Raw genomic sequence first — 19,991 nt, 5'->3', positions numbered from 1 at the left:
TTAGCCTACTTGTATGTTTTCTGTTAGCCCTGTACACGAGGATGGAAGAGCGAGGACTAAGACAAATGGTGCCAGAACTTAGGTCTCGTAAATACAACTGAATGAATATGATTTGTTTATGAAATACAGTTCCTGTATGTTCTCTCTCTTTTGTCTTATTATGCATTAAAGCACTCCAATCTAAAATACAGAAAGCTGTTAAAAACAACTTTGAATGTTTAAATGCTACATGTTTCTAAAAAAATTATTTCCTTACCAAACTATGCATTTTAAATCCTCTGTGTGAGAAAACACTTTTGTAACCTTTGTTGAGAAAAATCACTCAAGGAACACAAGAAAGATGGAACCATTTAAAGACTTGGGGTTCACAGAAGTGTGCAGTAGTTTTAAAAGAAACAGAGAAAAGCTGAAAACAAATAAAAGAAAACACAATGATAAACAAAGTGATGAAATCCCAATTCAAATGACTTTCTATCTAGTGTTTGGACTGGTACATATATAGATGAGAATGTTTGTGAGGCTGTTTCTTTTTCCCTAGGGAAGAGCTGTCATCTCCATCTCTAAAAACAGTACTTTAAGCAACTGTCATGACTGTAGGAATTTTTGTTGCTTATTTTTAACATACTGTGCTTTAGAGCATGAACTTAGAAGCGTAAATTGTGCTTGGAACGTTGAAAATAAACTTGTATTATTTTATTAATAGCATATATAGTCTCCTTTTTTATTTCTTTTTCCAACTCAAATTTTTCCAGTAATCACACCTTATAATTGAAACTTGGACAAAAATATAAACATTATTTATTCCTCAATTTCACGTAGTTTGCTTGCATTAATAAAGATAAATTATGACTGTTGTAAAATAAATTGCACCCTAATGCAACCTTATTAAGATTCAGTCCATAAAATACCTTTAAACGTATGTGGCTGTCAGCAACAATGTCTCATGAATATGCAGATCCTTCACTTTTAATAAATTTTCCATGGAGATTTCATAACGTAAAATGAACTCCTTCATATAAGTGAAAAGTATTGTTTCATTAAGTCCTAAAGAGAAGGCAAACCATTACCATTCTGCTTTGAAAGTACTTGTTATAAAATGATTAGGCTAGCAGGTAAAATAAAAACAAATTTGCTGGAAAAATTTTCCTAAGCAACTGATAGAATTATCATGAGTAACACAGGGTTGGCCAAATTGTCAAAAGTCTAATATGAACATTCATTGCTCATTCACAACATAACTGTTGAACAATTTTTATCCTATATGAAATATTGATACTCATAGAAAATATTGAAAAGTTCAATGATACAAGTTCTTTGAAAAATATCAAAATGGAATGCGAGCAAAAAGAAAAACTCTATGTTATCTGAAATTGATCTGTACAGGCTATGCGTGAGATTAGTGCTCAGGTATAGAATAAACAACACACCATTCTTGGATGGAAATAGATCACAACTTTACTGATAACAGCCATTGAAGCATCGGTGTGGCACAGGGCAACAGATTCACTGCATTAATCAGTCCCTGCTGCTTGATTATGCGCATTCCCCAGTCCACCTTCTGGGCAGCACAGGATGGCAGGAGGTGTAGCACACATCCAGGCATGAACCTGGTGGTTCTTGCCACTCAGGGTGAAGCCTGCAATGGTCAGTCCTGGTGCATACCCTTAGGCTTCCCCCAGATCCCTTAAGGGGACCCCCAGAAAAAGGGGAATGAACTACCTACCCAACATTAGAGATGGGCATGAACTGGAAAAAAACGAAGTGTGCGGTTTATGGTTTGTCACATTTCACAAACAACAAATTTTCACAAACCTGCCCTGGTTCATGAACCGGTTCATTTGGTTTGTGAATATGTCACATCTAGGTCAGCAAATCATCACTTCCAGGTCAGCAGAAGGTTGCTTCCAGGCCAGCAGAAGGCCATTTCTGGGTCAGCAAAAGGTCTGCAGGAAGTGCATTCCCTGTTGCCTAGGAAACTGATCGGCGCCAGGTTGTCTGCAGTGACAAACCAAAAAATGAACCAAATAAACCAGTCAAAAGTTCATGGTGTTTCATCAGAAATGGGCTCTGATGAACTGCTGGTTCGCAAACCATGAACCAGACTGGTTTGTCACAAACTTTGGATCGTATTTCGGTTCATGCCCATCTCTAGCCAACATTATTCACCCCAGTGGATCCAGCCCAATGCTCTGCCCAACTCCCATCAACGCACCAATGGTTGTAGCTAAGTTGGAGCCCACCCACCCCCACCAACTAAGCCTGGGCAATCTCCATCCAGTGCCCAGAGGAAGGTGAAATAAACTGCGAGTTCACAGCTTATCTGGCTCTCCAGGGAAAAAATTCTGCCCTTTCCCCCCAATGGGCGACTGGCTATAACAAAAGGTGAGGGGTAGTATTGACAGACCCTGAATGCCCCCAGGTCACCCGAGGGCAGAGGGAGTGCCAACTTACCACCAAAGAAGGGAGAGTGTGGGGGGAATTCCTACTCTTTCCCATTTTTTGGTTTGTTTTTGTTCTCCATGCATGACAGAACCCCACTCACCAATGACAGCATCAGTCCTTTCCCACCACTGTCCAGGAATAGCAGCAAAGACCACAAGGGACAGCTAGCATGATGCCATGCCCCTCCTGCACTCCTCCCCACTCTGACCCCATTGGCAATTGCCACTTCAGCTGCAACACAGCCTTCCCTTTGCCCCAGCCTTGCCTCCCAGCTGCAATGTAGCCCACCAGTAAGTCAACAAGCCTTCTTATGCTCACTCCCATCATCTGATATAAGTCCAGTCAAAGGCATATAGATCTCTACTACCATTTTCAAAACATAGCTTTAGGTGATATCATTTAACCAATGTTAACTAGAGCTGCATTCTGTGTTTCTATATGAATATTGAAAATATTTTGTTTTTGTTTCTACAAAATTCAACCAGAGTTGCTTAGAAAACAAGAACTGGAAAAAAAGAAAAAATTAAATGCTTTTCTCTATGGTGCCACTGAACTCAAATCCTGCTGTTCTACTGCAGACCAACATAGCTACTCACCTAAACACTGAAGGTAAGTGGATGTCCATAATCACACATGATTTCTAAAAGTTTCTAGCACAATACTGTTAATTCCCATGCCATAAAATAGCCCAGAAAGCTTACAGATAAGTACCAAACTAGATTTCTAAAACTGGTTTTCCTATCACTATTGCTATAAAACATGATAACAAGGTAAATATGACACCATGCTGAACAATGATTCCCAATAAATAAGTGCATGGATATAAAGGGGGGGAAATCAACTTAGTCTAAACATATTCTCTAGCTATATTATGAAATGAACTGTTTCACTATTTTTTCTTCCTGCATACAACCTACTAATATGCTAAATAAGTAGGGACACCAGATCTCCTGCGCCAGGCCTCACTGCTTCTGCAGCTCCTTGGTGGAGTTTCTAGAATTTGTAGAGATCCAGGTTAATCAGGAGACATCACTTCTGGGTTCACACCAAAAGTGGCAGCACAAAACCAATAGTCTGTCCTCATGTCTCCTGGAAATTTCCAGCAATGGAGGGAGGCCTATTCCATAAGCCTTATTAATGTGGCACTCCCAGCTGCCATGCAGTGGCTTAAGCTGGGACCCATACTTTACTTTACTCATACTTTACTCAGAAGGAGGAGGAGGCAGAGGCATTCCTCAAACATATGGGGATTTGGCTGTGGGTGGAGTCAGAAGGCAGCTCCAGCCTCCAGTAGGCAGTTGCTTTGCTTGCTTGGCCTGAGCAGAGCACATCTCAAGCTCTCTCAGCCAAGCTCTTCTGAGGCTGTTTCACCAAAAGCCCTCATGGTTATGCAGTAATAGCTGTATTGGAGAAGCTGTGATATTCCCCTGCTTGCTACCTTCAAACTCCAGGAGGACAGCCAGGGCCCAGCGCCAGGCTCATTTGTTTGGCAGAGACTTTTTCTTATTTACATTTGGGACCTGTTGTTTATCAGTCAGGAGGGCTAAAGAAGGGTTACACGCAGTCCTTGCAGGTCTCTGGCCTACCTAGGATCCTCTCCCTCCTCCCCATTTTACTTTGTTGGGAGAGAGTACTTTCAGCAGCAGAAGCAATAGGCTTTGCTGTAGGCCACAAGAGTGAATTGCAGCCATCTAAGGGCTGGATTAATTCATATATTATTGCTATTGGCCTAGCAGGGTGGATGCTGGTAGCCCCCCTCCGCCCATCTAGGCTTTTCCCTCCCCTGCCATTTACACTTACTTGGGAGGGAGTATTTCCAGCAGCAATAGCTCGGCCTAGGCCTTCAGGCAGCAGGGGCTATTTTGCAGGAGGGCTTAGCAGTTTACTCAGTTGGGGATGGCCATTTTGAGAGTGGCACCCAGTGGCCTGCTTAGCCTCCTGGCAGTAACGACCATGTTGTGAAGGAATCTACAATATGCACAGCTCTGGGGGTGGCCATTTTGAGTGTGGCATTTGTGTGGCCCGATTTACCTCCAGCTTACTGGCAGTAGCAGCCATTTTGGTGGGGTTTTACAGCTTATCCTGTGCTAGGGTGGCCATTTTGAGAGTGGCACTCAGTGGTCTGCTTAGCTTCCTGGCCATGGTGGCCATGGTGTGAAGGCATCTACAATATGCAAAACACCAGGGGTGGCCATTTTGAGTGGGGGCTTTGTGTGGCTTGATTTGCCTCCTGCTTACTGGCAGTAGTAGCCATTTTTGTGGGGCTTTCTGCAACTTATCCTGTGCTGGGAGTGACCATTTTAAGCGTGTCTCATGGTGGCTTGTTTAGCCTCCTTCCACTGGTGGCCATTTTATAGAGGCACCTGATCCTACACAGTGTTTGGGCTGCCATTTTGGTGCTGTGTTCCTATTGGGCTTTGAAGCTCTAAAAGCAGCCATTTTACATTACATTACATTACTGTACATTTCCATCCTGCCACCCAAAAAGGGTAGTAGCCCTGGCAAGCAGCCATCGAATAGGCCTCCTGCAAAGCAGCCCTGCAGACTCTTCCTCTGAGGATGATGAGGAGAAGGGAAATACTGGGCCATCAGTGTCTATCAGTCAGGAGGGCTGAAGCAGCGTTAGGCCCAGCCCCTGCAAGCCTCCAGCCTATCTAGGCCTCCCTCACTGTTTTCACTTTATTTGGAGAGAGTACTTACAGCAGCAACAGCAGTGAAGGCCTGGCTGAGGGGGCTTGCAGTTATCTGAAGGGTGGTTTGCTGCACACATTATTTCTACTGGCTTAGCAAGGATCTATAGTCCCAAGGTGGTGGCTGGTTAAACCCCTTCCCTTTTCCTTGCTCCATTTTGCAGCCTTTGTGGGCCTAAAGAGCTGTTTTTAAGTTTTAGTCACGCATGCCACTTAATGGCATGCTGTGTTAATGGCATCTGCTGAAATCTGCAAAGCTGTCATGCGGGGCACTGAAATCTAAGATGAGATCTGATCTTTCTACCAGATTAGCTCAACTGATGACTGGTAGTGGATTTGGCCTAGGCTGCTGTAATCTAGTCATGTTTAGGTGACAGTGGACCTGATTAACAAGGTAGGTAAGTCCACTGGCCCCTAGTGCCTGGCTGGGGGGGCTCCAGGGGGTCAGGCGACAGTCTCTTGACTCCCATATTTAGACTTCTGGGTTGTATCATCTTGGGTCTTGCCTTTTGGTTTCACAGTTTGGCCATTATTACTTGACTCAGTCCTAAAGGGACAGTCACAAAGGGAGCAACATGTCAGGGGTTAACTTTCCTCTTCAGGAAGCAGAGGAGAGGGATGGAGTGGACCTGAGGAGGGAGACAAGTAAATGAGACTTAGGAAGGTTTACTAAACCTGGGGCAGCCAGCTGCTAGCCGGCCTTCTTTATGGGAACTCCAGCAGCTGGTGGGGCACCAAACCTTGCCTCCAGGGTGTTGGCACCTAGAAATAGAGTTTCCACTGCCTTGGGGCCTGATGGCTTCTGGGGTTTAGTTCAGGGGCACTGGTGGGCTAAGCAGTGGAATTTCCTTGGAGTTTCGTTTGTTTTGGGCCCCAATTGCTTCTGGGTTCAGTTCAGGGGCACTGGTGGGCTGAGCAGTGGAGTTTCCTTGGAGTTTCTGCTGCCTTGGGGCCCAATGGCTTCTGGGTTCAGTTCAGGGGCACTGGTGGGCTGAGCAGTGGCCCATGGACCAGTCAGCAAGGGAGTCTTACTATAAACTGTATATTGTTGCCAAGTAGGCCCCCTCTCCTGCTTTAAAGCCTGCCATGGACTGTGTTAAAGTTTCCTGCATTGCTGTTTTGCTGCTACACCAAGATTGCCCTGCACGTGTGTACTCTGATACACATGTCAGTTTCCTGCCTGCTTGTTGATTACCTTGCTGCTGCAATAGACTGTGTTAGTTTCCTGACACCATGCCTGGATAACTGCACAAAGGACTCTCTTCCTGGGCAGCCCTGCCTAGACCTATATCTGGACCTCCCAGTGTGTGTTTGGACTTTGTTACAAGTGTGCCCCGTGCCTGCATTGCCATCTGCCACGGACCGTGCCTGTTCCCTGCTATGGACTGTGTTTTATGTGCTGTTCCCCCTGCCTCCATGGAAGCCTGCCTCATCTGGGCCCAAGCCGCTGCTAGCAACCGGGCGCCTGCCGGGGAAACCTCCAGCGAGCCTGGCTAGGCGCTCCCTGGTCAGTTCCCACCTGGAGCCTCCTGCGGGCCGGTCCCCGAGCTTGCCCTCGCTACCGGGCAACCTGCAAACCAGCCTCCGCCATGCCCTGCCGGCAACCATGTTCTTAGGCAGCCAGAAGACCGAGGGAAGAAGCCTGCTTTGGGAAGCCATTTCGGTGAAGCGGACACACCACGTCTGCAGCAAGAGAACCTCGCCCCGCTCTGCATATCTTAGGAGCCGCCCCAGAGAAGAAGCTAAGTGCCGACCATCCCAAGCACTTAGAGGATGCATCTCAAAGAAACCTCCACATTCCAGAGCTGATGACATCAGAGCAAGCCCTGTCCGCTGGAACATCCATTCAGCCCACTCGGATTTCCCCCTCCCTCTTTTGTCCCCTCTTCCTGAGTTGTCACTTAACACAATCAGATTCCTAAAGTGGCCCATCCAAGCCATTCAGTGTCCCATTAAAGCCTTTGTTTTAATCTGTGGGAACCACCAAGTACAGCACCAGCCCAGGGTACATTTTGGGGTATTTAAGCTGGTCCCTCAGACCACACGGTACTCAGGCCATTCCTATCCAGAATCCCTTGCTGTCTGTCCGTGGATCCATTGCTGGCATTGGACCACCTCGCTGTTGTGTCTCTGCTCTGCTTCAGGATTGTGAGTATTTCCCCTATCATTGTTGGGTACCTGCAAATGCGACCATCTCTGTATTTCTTATTCTATATTTCTTAGTCCTTGTATGCTTTCTTGTTTGTATGTGCAAGTTCAGGCTTACGCCACACTATTAGTAAATACACGTGTTTATTGAACCTATTTGTAGTCAGCCTCTTTGTCACTAGAGTGTCTGGAATCGGGACCTCCGTAAACATTGGTTAGATCCACGCTAATTTTAGTTCCAGACTGTTAAGCTAATTTCCCTATTATAAAAAGCAGTTCTGGTAACAATATGACTGGAATTTTCCAATCCTCGTGGCAGTTGGATTGTGGGGGAGGGAACTAAATAACCCCTCAACCCACTTCATGTGGACAATTAGGCAGTGGTGCCCATACCTAACCCTCTTTCATCCAAGTGGCATAGGGTTTTGAGATAGGTCCTGGAGGGTTTTGGAGACTGGTCCTAGCATTTATGTTTTAAGGCAGTGCCCGGTCTTGCTCACAGATGGAATGGTGCAGCTTGTCCCTCAGATGTCCTCTGAGCTATGCCTCCAGGGAGGGCTATGGTTGCTTGGCATCCAGATGGAATCACCCCCAGCATGTGGTGAACCTGTGACCAAGTGGCCAGCAGTCTCTAGGCTGGGGTACCTGTTAGTCTGTAGGAGTTATGGCTGTGCTGGTGGAGTGGAGTTATGGGGGAGTGGAAAGTTAAGGCCTTGACTCATATCCAGTGGCAGCCATCAGGCAGCTTAGGCGCCTTTAGGTTTACTTGTAACCCTCCCAGTTTGATGTAAGCCCAGTCAGTTTCCAGGGTTGCACCACATTAAGGGTTGGCACAAGAGTTAGATCCTGAGCGTTAGTGCAGTGATGACCCAAGCGCATAAGGAAGGGTCTGGTTAACTCCGCATTAGCCACGGGGAAAGTGATGACCGAGCTGCTACTTCTGTTTGATGGGATGTTGGGTCCTTTGCCTCACTCCTGATCATTCACCTGAGGGTAATGAGCTGGGCTTCCCAAGGGCACAGCCCTTCTGTTACAGGCCGTACAGATGTGCATCCATGGTGCGCTTAGGGGGAGGAGCAGCCTTCCACCTCACATACTGGTCATTCACTTGGGCAGTAATGACCTCGGCTGCAGGGCATGGCCATTCCGGTATAGGCTCACGCAGATTTGCACACATAAGCTACGTGGCATCATGAGCTGGAGGGGAGTGGCCTCCATTTCACGTTTGGGTCATTCACCGGGGGGGTATGACCTTAGCTCACAGGGCATGGCCCTTTCCTTATGGGCTCTGACAGGCTTGCGACACCCAGGCAAGTAGTGGCCTGATGGTTTGAGGGGAGGTGCGGACCTCCGCCTCACATCCTGGTCATTCGCCATGTGGTACTGACTTTGCCTCACAGGGCACAGTCCTTTCCTTACAGGCTCAGACAGGCTTTCAGTGCCCAGGCAAGTAGTGGCCTGATAGTTTGAGGGGAGGTGCAGTCCTCCACCTCATGTCTTGGTCATTTGCTGCGTGGTGCTGACCTTGTCTCACAGGGCATGGCCCTTTCCTTGTAGGCTCACACAGGCTTGCAGCACCAAGGCAAGTAGTGGCCTGATGGTTTGAGGGGACGTGTGGACCTCCACCTCACGTTCTGGTCATTCACCGCATGGTAATGACCTTGGCTGCAGGGCATGGCCCTTTCGTTACAGGCAAACACAGACTTGCAGTGCATAGGCAAGTAGTGGCCTGGTGTGTTGATGATTGGTCCACAATACATCCGCGTTGGTGCGGCGGGAAGCTTGGGACTCATTACCCCCTGAGAGGGCTAGGCAAAAGGCTAACAGAGCCATAGAGAAAGTTTGTGGCAAGGTCTGGGCATTTATTTGCTGCACTCCCGCATAAAGACTAAATTTGCTGACCTCTACAGAGGTGATGGGGATTCACCTGCCCACTTACTTTCTCTTAAGTTATGATTTGATTTTGCTAACCTTTACAGGGGTCAATGACATCTTCCTAGACGACTAGTGGCAAGGGCTTCAGTTGGCTCTAGGCCTCCATGGGGCACTAGGACCTAAGCAGAGGCTTGGCCCTGGTGGTGGCAGGAGAGAGTTTGGGGATAAGGAACAGGCCGGTGAGCACCCCTTGGCACTCCCCATTGGTGGGGAAATGGAGGTCTACCAGGAGCAAGGGGTATGCTTGTGATGGCTACCCCAACTGGAGACTGCCTGCAGTGATAAAAAAGGGTCTACCAGGAGCAGGGGGTATGCTTGTGACAGCTACCAACAACTGGAGATTGCCTGCAGTGAACCCCATGTGCAAGTCCTTCCCTCATGCTGTATGGCTGATGCTTTAGGAGCTTGAAGGGGGGATCCATTTTGCCTGGCCGGCCGGGTCTGAGCCATTCCATGGATGGCCCACACCCGGGGCTGTGGGGGTCGCCCAGACAGGTCAAGGCAGTAGTCCACGGGTGACCCCGTGGCTTGACCTGTACCGCTTAGTTGGCCCTTGCCATATTTAATGGTTAATGTTATATATCAATAAAACAGCCCTTTAGTTCCAAGTCTTGTGTCTGCCTCTTCATTCAAACTTGGGGTGGGGGGGCAATAAGTTTGTTTCATTTAAATCTGTAAAATCTTTTAAACAAACTGGAATTACATTTTGCAGTGCAATGGAATTGCCTTTTAAATACCAGCTTTCATTAATCTAATCCATTCTTAATCTAATTAAGACAATGTAAAGCATCACGCTGACATCTTTAAAGTAGAAGGAATTCTATGAAAAACAATTAAGTGATCAGTGCACACAAAATTCGTAACAATTATTTTAAAAATCAAGATTGCATTTTGATTTGACTTTCAGGATTTTTTAACCACTTAACAGGGCTGTTATAATTGGAAAACTGAAAATAAATTAATTTTTGGTCAATATAAGGAAAAAATTACTTTACAAAAGAACACTGCAAAGATTACTTTGAATATGGTATTCCTGAGAAACATAGTCTAGAATTCATAAGAATAAGAAATTAAGCAACAACATTGAAGGTGGCACTGTAGAAACCAACAAAATGTTCAGAGTGCAGGATTTAAAGGGTTAGAGCTCCTTTCTTCAGATGCTTCAGATTCAGTATCTGGGGAAAGGAGCTCTGACTCTCAAAAGCTTACATTCTGAAAATCTTGTTGGTTTCTAAGATGCCACCAGACTCTAATCCTGCTGTTCTACTGCAGATCAGCATGGCTACCCACCTAAACACCGGTTAAGTGCATGTACGTAAGCACCAATTGATGCATACTGGGAACTATAAAATACACACGTATAAACTATTGTGGCAGATTTGGGCCCATTTCTAACAGTTTTTTATAATTCTGTATTGTTTTTTGTTCTGTGATGCCTTGTATCTGTGGAGACAAGGTGGGATGCTGTGGCTTGAAGGCAGAACATCTGCTTGGCATGGAGAAGATCTCAAGTTCAATCCCTGGCATCTCCAGTTAAAAAATCTGGCAGTAGGTGATGTTACATACTTCAGCCTAAGACCCTGGAGAGCTGCTGCCAGTCAGACAATACTTACTTTTATAGACCAATGGTCTAATTCAGTATAGACATGGGCACGAACAGAAAAAAAAATGAACATGGTGTTTGTTGTTCATTGCCATCCACGAATAACAAACAACGAGCATTGACAAAAATGACCTTTTCACGAACATGTTCATTGTTCGTGGGGGCCAGCAGGCTCTCCTCTAGCCATCAAGATCCCTACCGCACCACTCCCAGAAACCCTACCTGAGCAGGCAGCAGGAAAGGTACCAATAATACATAATAGCTTGGCACAGAGCCTGGTAGCTGCCCTGGAACTTGAAGAGGTAGATCCCTATCCCACCACACACAAAGAAAATTCAAGCTCCAATGCACTCTCCCTGCCTCTCTCTCAAAATGCCAACAGCAACTGTCTCTCCCTCACTGTCTGCAAAACCAGAGCTGGGAGCCCCCCCTCCCCCCTGCTCTTTGCTTCCTTGTAACAAATTTGGAGCTCCACACTTGAAAGGAAGACCTGCCTATCAAGCTAAATTGGGCTTAGATTGGGGTTTCCAGGGCAACAGCAGGAGTTCAGACAGAGTTCAGGCAGTCCTTGCCTCCGGTTACCAAGGGAATTGATTGCAGGTGTCAGATTGTCTGGCTTGACAAACAGCAGAGAACAATGCTTGCAACGACCACCTGTTCGTTTAGAATGGGGCCTCATGAACAGCTTGTTCGCAAACAGCAGATTGGGCTGTTCATGGCTTTTTAAAGTTTGTATTGCTGTTCGTGCCCATCTCTAATTCAGTATATAAAGACAGCTTCATATATGATCATATATATGTTAAAAATATAGTTTGGTTCCAACTCAGTGGATTCAGGAACCTTAAAATGTTACTCTAGCAGCTTTCATTTATTTTTTTAAATTTATAGTATCAAACCACGTAGGCAAGAACTGATTGCATGGATTCAGATGAAAAGCTCTGATCACATGTTACAGTGAAAACATGTAGAACCCGCATGTATGTATGCACATCTGTTTTAAGGAAGAGGCAATGCACACTGTATATAGGTTGTATGTGAGTTTACTGTAATTTCTGCACAGAGCTGCATAAACAGTGACACAGGAAACACCCAGATGACTGGTTCATGCACAAATGGTTGAATCATTTAAATATTACCCTAGCTGCACAGGAAGTGCTCAAGAAAAAAGTGGAAACATCACTGGGTAATGTTGGTATTACCATTTGGTAGTATTTCCAATCCTATGTGTGCATCATTTGTAAATGTTCACACAAAGTTTATGTGCAAGTCACTGACACAGGAAGGCCCATATTTTAAAGTACTGAGCTCCTTGAATAGCACTGTTACATACTACATGTGTCAGTATATTACATTTTTACACATATATCTTGTTTCTGGCTCACCTTCATCTATGCCACTGTCTTCCCTCTCTAGCTATATCTCTTCAATCAGAATGCTCTCTGTGTTGCTTTAAATTCCTCCTGAAAGACTTGTCCATATCAGCACTCATCTCATTAAATCATTTTACTTAACTTCCTTTTCAATTTATTTATTTAAAATATTTATATTCCACTACAAAAGGTAATTTACAAAATATAAACATACACAGTTAAAAACATAACAGATGAATTAAAATTTATCAAGTTAAAACTAAAGCAATTCTTTTCGTTTCCTTATACCTAATTTTGGGGAAGTTTCTCCTTTTTAAATTTAATGTGACCATGTTGAACTTCCAGAGCAACATTCTACATACACATATGTGGAATATAATTGAAAGGACAATCAGCTGTGACACATTTGCAAAGTTTGTCGCTGATAAAATAGTGGGGATGCACTCTAATCTGGATGCTGCCTGTCATATAGGTGAAGTGGAAGAAATGCTGAATGCATTGATTGCTTCTGGACCATTTTGACCAGTTAGAGTGATGAATATTGACAGGATCTTGACTTCTGTGAAGGCCACTACTTGTGCACTAGACCCTTGCTTACCTTGGCGAATAAAATAACATAAAGAACACATAAAGAAGCTCTTGATGTCTAGTTCCAGAGGGCACAATCTTATTTCCCATGCTATTCAACACGTAAAGCCTTTAGGAGAAATCATTCAGAATTTTGGAATTGGATGTCAGCAATAAGTGGAAGACACCCAGCTCTGTATCTTGCTATCCAAACAGCTGTGGTCAAATGGTTGAAAGTGAAAAACTGAAACTTAACCCAGACAAGATGGAAGTGATGCTGGCTGAAAAGACAGAGATATTGAAGGACATTGTGCTCCCTATTTTTGATAGGGTTCAGTTGACTTTTGCAGAGCCTAGGGGTTACAACAGACCCAGCACTGCTGCTAGAGAAGCAAGTAAATGCAGCTGCAAGAAAATGCCTTCTCCAAACTTAGTTTATCCTGGAAGATGGCTTACTACCTTGACACGGCCAATCTGACTACCTTTGTCCATGCTGTGTTAACAGACTACAGTAATGCACTCTACAAAAGTCTCCCTTTGAAGGTAACTTGGAGAGTCCAGATGTTGCAGAACTCTACAGCTTGATTATTATCAAGAGCTAGGTGAAGCATGCATATTACTGCCATTCTGCAGTCACGCTATTGGATTCCCATCAGTTACTGAGCTCAGTTCAGGATTTGGCAATCACACAGAAAGCCTTTCATAGCCCCTCATATGTACAGGAATGCCTGTCTCCCTATGCTGCAACATGGCAGCTTCACTCATCTAAACATCCTGCACACGGACAAAATTAACAGATTCCCATAATACATGCATTTTCTGTGGTGTCCCCCATCTTATGTAATGGCCTGCCTGATGAAATTAGGAAAGATGCCAATCTCCTTTCCACAAATTATGCAAAACTGAATTATTCATTAAAGCTTTTTACACCAGTAATAGGACTATGCTGTAAGGAATTCGTTCAAAGACATCTCTTGGAAAGGGATAGGTACTGTAGATAGGGTTGCCAGGTCCCTCTATCCTCCTACCAGGAGGGTTGGGACCTAGCACTTATGTTTTGCTGCTCTGTCTTTAATCTTTGCGTGCGGGTGGTGTGATGACATCACTTCCATGATGTCACCATGCTGGGCGCACGGCGACATCACTTCCTTAAGTGCGCTTTGCACAGCTCAGATTTGGCTGGTTTGGGGCCCAAATCAGCTCCAAATGAAGCGCAAGAACGCTCCCATGACCAGCACGATGATGTCACTTATGGAAATGACGTCGCTATACCAGGTGGGACTGCGAGCATGGCGTGCGCTCCTGAGATACCTGCTGGTGGCAGGTAACCTCTGGGAGTTTGCTGGACGATTGGCAGACAAGGGGGCAAATCGCCTGGAGTTTGCCCACCACCGGAGGGCACCTGGGAACCCTAACTGTAGACTCTATTACTGTGTAATGTCTGTGGCCTCCTGGATAGATTCCATGTGTGTAATATGTTATGTCAATTTGCTTGTTTTGTTTCAACACCATTTTCAGTTCTGTATTGGATTTCTGCTCCCCCCCCCGCCCCCCAGTCCTTATCATATTGCATTGTTTATTGAATGTTCCAAGTGTTGACCATTTTGAGCTATGCTGTATAATCTACCTTGAATCTCAGCAAGACAGGTGGACTATAAATAACAAACAAATAAATAAATATAATTGTATGGTAGTCATAGCTCCCAACACACTGTACATCTCCTACCAGATCTTAGCTGCTGTTTGGGATAATTATTTATCTTTGAATCAATTGATTTAGACAAAATGTTTAGATTATTTCATCATTAAGCATGTGCTGTTTGTCAATGACAATCATAAAAAAGAAACATATGGCCATGTTTATCATAGGAAAAGCATTTCATTGCTATTTTTACCCAGTTTATAGATATATTAAACGGGATAAAATCTAAGTCATTCCCAGTAATTACTGTGAATTAAAATTTGTTCCATCAAATTTTTAAATAATATTTTCACCTTTGGATTATTTTATTGGAGTTTGGAAGTGGATAGGAAATGGCATTCTAAATCCACAAGAAAATAAACATTCATAACAATGGCATACTATAAAGCTGAAATATTGCTATAATATTGCTGTTATAGTGAAAATGAATTTTCATACTGAAAGCTGTCAATTTAGAATCTTCATATGCACTACTGTGCAAAATGTACAATGCATATGCTTTATTATTTCCTCTGCAGATTTACAGCTAAAATTTAAAAAGCTAATAAACCAAAATATAATCAAGCCAAAATTATACACTATCCAAAACAGTTTTGTTCTTTATGATCCATCTGTTTAAGTATAAAACTAAGAAGTAATTCTGGGTGCTAAACACTCTAGTACTGCACCTAAACCAAGCATGTACGAATGGTGGCAAAAGCATTGTAGCTGTCTTATCTTTGTACAAAGTTTGTGTTCCACATTAAAATATTTTACTGAGGTTATAATACAACGATTTGAATATTACTATAAGTAACCATTAACTTGTTAAATGGATTTCAGTTACTTTTTAAAAAATCTTGTATATTGACACTGACAAGCATAGAGAAGAGTCAACCTAGACCTGATGTAAGAGGTATCCTGCTTGAAAAACGAATCAGGAGTTTAAACAAGTTGGAGTTGAGTCCAACAATTTCAGCATCTGAATATATCCAAAAAAGTAGAGCATTTCACATTTGTTGAAATTCTGTGAGAAACAGTTTCTTCATGCTGATAAAATATCTCTATTAGCAAAGAAGCTTTAGTCTAAGGCTCTGTTTTGTTCATGATGCAGAGAAAGATGCCGAGAAAGAGGGAGGCACACATAGGGTTCACACAATGTCAGAATAGCCAGGCATTCTATTGTGAGGGTCATCATGAGTACATGGACAGGGTACTAGGGTCGTCAGGTCCCCAGATGCTAGGAGTCCTTTGCTGATTTACTGTGCAATCCTAAGCATGAATACTCAGAAGCAAACCCTATTGAGCTCAATGGAATTTCTCCTAGCAAATGTGCATAAAATTGTATACGCTGGGAAAAGGGAGGAGCAATTAATCAGCGCTTTCATCTAGGCTTGCCAGGTGCACACTGGTGGTAGGCAAACTCCTGGCAGTTTGCCCCTCTGCCTGTTGATTGCTAGCAACTGGTGGGACACGGCAAGCTGCCCAGCGATCACTCGCCACTGGTAGGCAACCTGGGCACACATACTCCCAGCCAGTGTGATGACATTACTTCCAGAAGTGACATCATCGTGCTGCCTGTGAGGCTGATTCTTTAAGGACTGACCCTGCACAAAGGAAAGCCTTGCAACCCTACTTTCATTACTAAAGCGGGACTTCCTTGAATAACTAAATTATACTTTCCTAAAAATCTCTGCATCCAACCTAGAAAGTATAATACTGACAACCAAGTCAGTAGATGTCATGAGTGAGGTACAGTAACATCACACTGAATAGCTATAATAATTACTGTGTAGTAAGGGGGGGGGAGTCTGTACATGTGCAAACTATTTGAAGTCACAGCATTCAGAGAAGGGATTATTCTTTGATCAAATTTATATAAATATTTTGTAGTGATAAGGGTTTAAGACAGCCTGCATATTATACCTTCTCAGCCCTTTGATCTTCTACAATGAAAAATATTTTCTGTAGAGTAAGGTTCTGAAGTTTAAACTTGCCTAAACATTATGCTTCTTCAGTCCGTCAGTCCTAATCCTAGGGGATTTTTTCGGTAGAGGGAGACAGAAGGGTGAGGACAGGAGCTTGACAGTGGTTATTCAGTGGTGAGCAGAAGTATTCTGCATATGTTCAGAGGCACACAGACAATTTACAGCAAGGAAATTTGCAATTAATTATTAACACCAGATCATATGCTTAGTAAAACTGAGAATTCATTATTCTTCTCTCATTCCCTCTGGCAGCCTTTTTTGCCTACCACTGGGAGATTTAACTCAGTGATATCGGCTATGTCATGATGTCACTTTTGCATAAAACCTAGAAGTGATGTAAGGTAGCTCTAGGAATCGCTGGAAACTCTATCATTTTACCCAAAAGTGACATTATAATGTAGCCAATATCTCTCACCATTCCTATTTCCACACCCAACCCTCCCAACAGTTGCCAGGCAACCCAAGTCCCCCCTCCCATGAAATCTCTTCCTGAGCCAAATTTCCACTGCAAAAAGAGGAGACAACCTCACAACAGTATCAATCTCACTCCAGTTTTCTTCAAAGTATTCTCACTTCTCACTGTGGATATTAAAAGAGGAAATGTATAAATCTCACTCCAGTTTTCTTCAGAGTATTCTCACTTCTCACTGTGGATGTAAAAAGAGGGTGGGAAAGCCATATGTTACTATACTATTGTATAGGCTAACCTAGAAATCTCAGGCCTTATGTGAGATTGGAAGGAAAATCACTAATTTTTATTGCTGGTCAGTTGTAAGAATGGTGGGCCTAGGGTTGCCAGCATCGGTGACCTACGAGTATGGAGAGTGCCTCCCATTGGTGATTTATCAGTGGTTATGCATGGCCTGGGAGTGATATCATTGTGTAGAGGTGAAGTTGCCCAAAACTTTAACCATAGAGATTAACTACAGATTTGTGGGTGAATTCTAGGACATTATCCCTACATTTTCCTTCCAATCTCACATAAGGCCTGAGACGTCTAGGTTAGCCTATAAAAGAAGCAGTACATAAGAGAAAAAAAGTGAAAGAGAAGCAAAGGGAGAAAAGGCAAGAGCTTATGACGTTCTGCAAGAGGCTCCTTTATCTAAAGAAAGGGTTCTTTAAGAGAGTTGACAAGTCAAAAAAGCCCACAGAGGCAAGATATCCTTCTCTACACAAAGCTGTTTTAATTAACCTTTGAACATAAAGGAACTAATTAAGGAAGCAAAACAATTCATAATGTATCAAATAATAGTTTAATACATCCCTTTTAGGGTCACTGGGAGATTATTAGAACCATGCTCCTAATTTCCATTAAACCCCCAAATTCCACTGCTTCCTTTCCCCTTTTGTATCATTTAACCTATTGGGTGCAGCTTGCCAGAGTAGCAGCAACTGACAATCTGCAAAGTCAAGCCAGCTTGGGGCATTCTTTATCCTGGAGTACTCTCAACCCCTTGTTGGGTAAGCTAAATACCTAAGATGTGGGTAGTTCTGCAACAACTTATGGTCATAGAATAGGGTTGCCAGGTCCCCTGGAACCCAACCCAGGGGATGGGGGATTATGGGGTGTGTGGGTGGCCCATGGGGAGCAGACTTAATCAAAGCAGCTCCCTGCCAGGCCCTTCCCTTCTTTGTCACACTGGGAATGATGTCATGCATGCTCCAAAGTTCTCAGGCCCATTCCCTGCACACACCCCACTGGCCAAGTGAGTGGTCGTGGGGGGCAGAGGCTGGGAGTGGGGGATATTCTGCTCCCACTGGGGACTAATAAACCTATCATAGTACCTAGCTATCAATACACTTGAAGACAGAATAGAATCACCATAATTCCTAATCCTCCTTGGGGGTTCTTCTACAATGGCACTACAAATGAAAACGAACTGGGTCAGGAATGGCTGAAATGACTCATATTCAACCAGTTTTCAACTTCTTTGCTCATATTCCTTCCAGAAAAAAACTGCTTGCATATTTTCCCTTATATGATTGCAATGAAAAGGGCTACAGTTGTTTACATTTCAAAATATAGTGCAAGGTTTTGCAGACCTCATAGCTTTCAGATGAAAATAAGTGAGGGTTATAAATGGCCGCAAGATAGACTTAGGCGAAAACTACTATGAGACACCTTGCCATGGCTTGGATGAAGAAGTAATGAGTCATCTCTTTTCTCATTAGCAATCAACATTAATTAAATGTATTTATGATCTCAGGTTTCATGGAAGATTATTTTAAAAACTGTGAGATTTCACAGAACATGGAGAAAACAACCATCACTGTGGTACAGTTCATAACATGCCTAATACTAAGCAGAGGTATGTAGCAACTGTAGCACAAATCAACTGTAAATTGAGTACTCACTTTAACAGGATGTAGGATAAAGGCAATTGTAGTGGAAATCATACTATTTATTATTCCAAATTTTCACAAGCCCTAAGGGTAACAAAAAACTTCAATACTTGCTGTGCTTTATTTATGAATCCATGTATTGCCCTGGAGACAAGAAATGAACATACATGGATACAATCCTAATTCTCAGCAGAGGGTTAAGGGATGCATGACCACTCCAACACATCATAGTATAACATGATATGCTACATAAAGGTTATACTTTTGGCTTGAGTAACTAGATTGACACATTCAGTAGGGATGCCAGTCCCCCTGGTGGGGGCAAGGGATCTCCTACCCTCACCTTTTGCCCCTGGCTCTACTCGCCTGGCTAGCAGAGGGGGGGACAGAAGAAGGGGGAGGTAGGCCAGGAACCACTGGAGCACATGGCAAAATGGCAGGTGTGTGTGCTGTCCTGAGGATCCAATGATATACCTCTGGTTGAAAAATCAGCAGGGCCAAATTGGTCACAAGCACAGCAAAAAATCTGGATACCCCTCCCCCCGCCGCCTAGCAACCTCTGTCCCCTGCTTCTAAGATAAGGGGGCTGGCAACCCTAATGTTCAGTACCCAGTGGGGTAAAGGCATATGGCTTAAAGAAGCACTAAAAGAAAGGGTATTATTTGGTGTGTAGGAAATATAGAATTGATTCTACTTATCTCACCATAAACAGCAATCTTTTCCAGAGGTGCAAACAAATGCTCAGCTTTCTACCAAACTTTCCTACCGTTCTTTCTTCTTATAGCTATCCAGCTACACATAAGGATATATTTTGTGCATCCTCTCAAAATATACTGTTCTCATGGTTTCACCTATCACTTCATACGGATGAATCCAAAATTTCCTGATATTTCCCACATTTCCATTGTCCTTGCCAGTAGTTCAAAGTCTACCCCAAATCCATCCCAAGGAAGAAGAAAAAGCAACTCCCTCTCCCTATCTACCGTTCATTTTCATTAGTAAAAATACTACGTCCTATATCTCAAAAAGAACATCAATTTTGGATCTTTATCACCTACCTTTTCTTCTCCCTCACAAGTGCGGTGTATATAAAAGTGTATGTGTTTAGGTCAAATAAATCTGAGCATTAATTTTATGATAAGACAATCATTTTAAGTGTTTTGTGCTTTTATTCTGTTGTTGTACATTATCCCAGAAACATTTCACTGAAAGGCAGCATAAAAG

General features: G+C 43.6%; 1 protein-coding gene across 10 annotated transcripts in view; it reads right to left on the bottom strand.

Moving 5' to 3' along the window:
* Positions 1-19,991, bottom strand: part of TENM2 (teneurin transmembrane protein 2) — a 1,076,616-nt gene that overhangs the window by 761,906 nt on the left and 294,719 nt on the right. For 2 of the 10 annotated variants that reach the window (XM_054977125.1, XM_054977126.1), the window contains exon 4: positions 12,777-12,786. The exons of the other annotated variants lie outside the window; for them this stretch is intronic. In XM_054977125.1, coding sequence (XP_054833100.1) covers positions 12,777-12,786 — 10 coding nt within the window. The remainder of the gene's footprint in view (positions 1-12,776; positions 12,787-19,991) is intronic. 10 annotated transcript variants of the gene reach the window in all.

This window comes from Eublepharis macularius, chromosome 4 (genome assembly GCF_028583425.1).
Source record: "Eublepharis macularius isolate TG4126 chromosome 4, MPM_Emac_v1.0, whole genome shotgun sequence".
NCBI lineage: Eukaryota > Metazoa > Chordata > Lepidosauria > Squamata > Eublepharidae > Eublepharis > Eublepharis macularius.
This window is presented reverse-complemented; position numbering and strand designations above follow the sequence as displayed.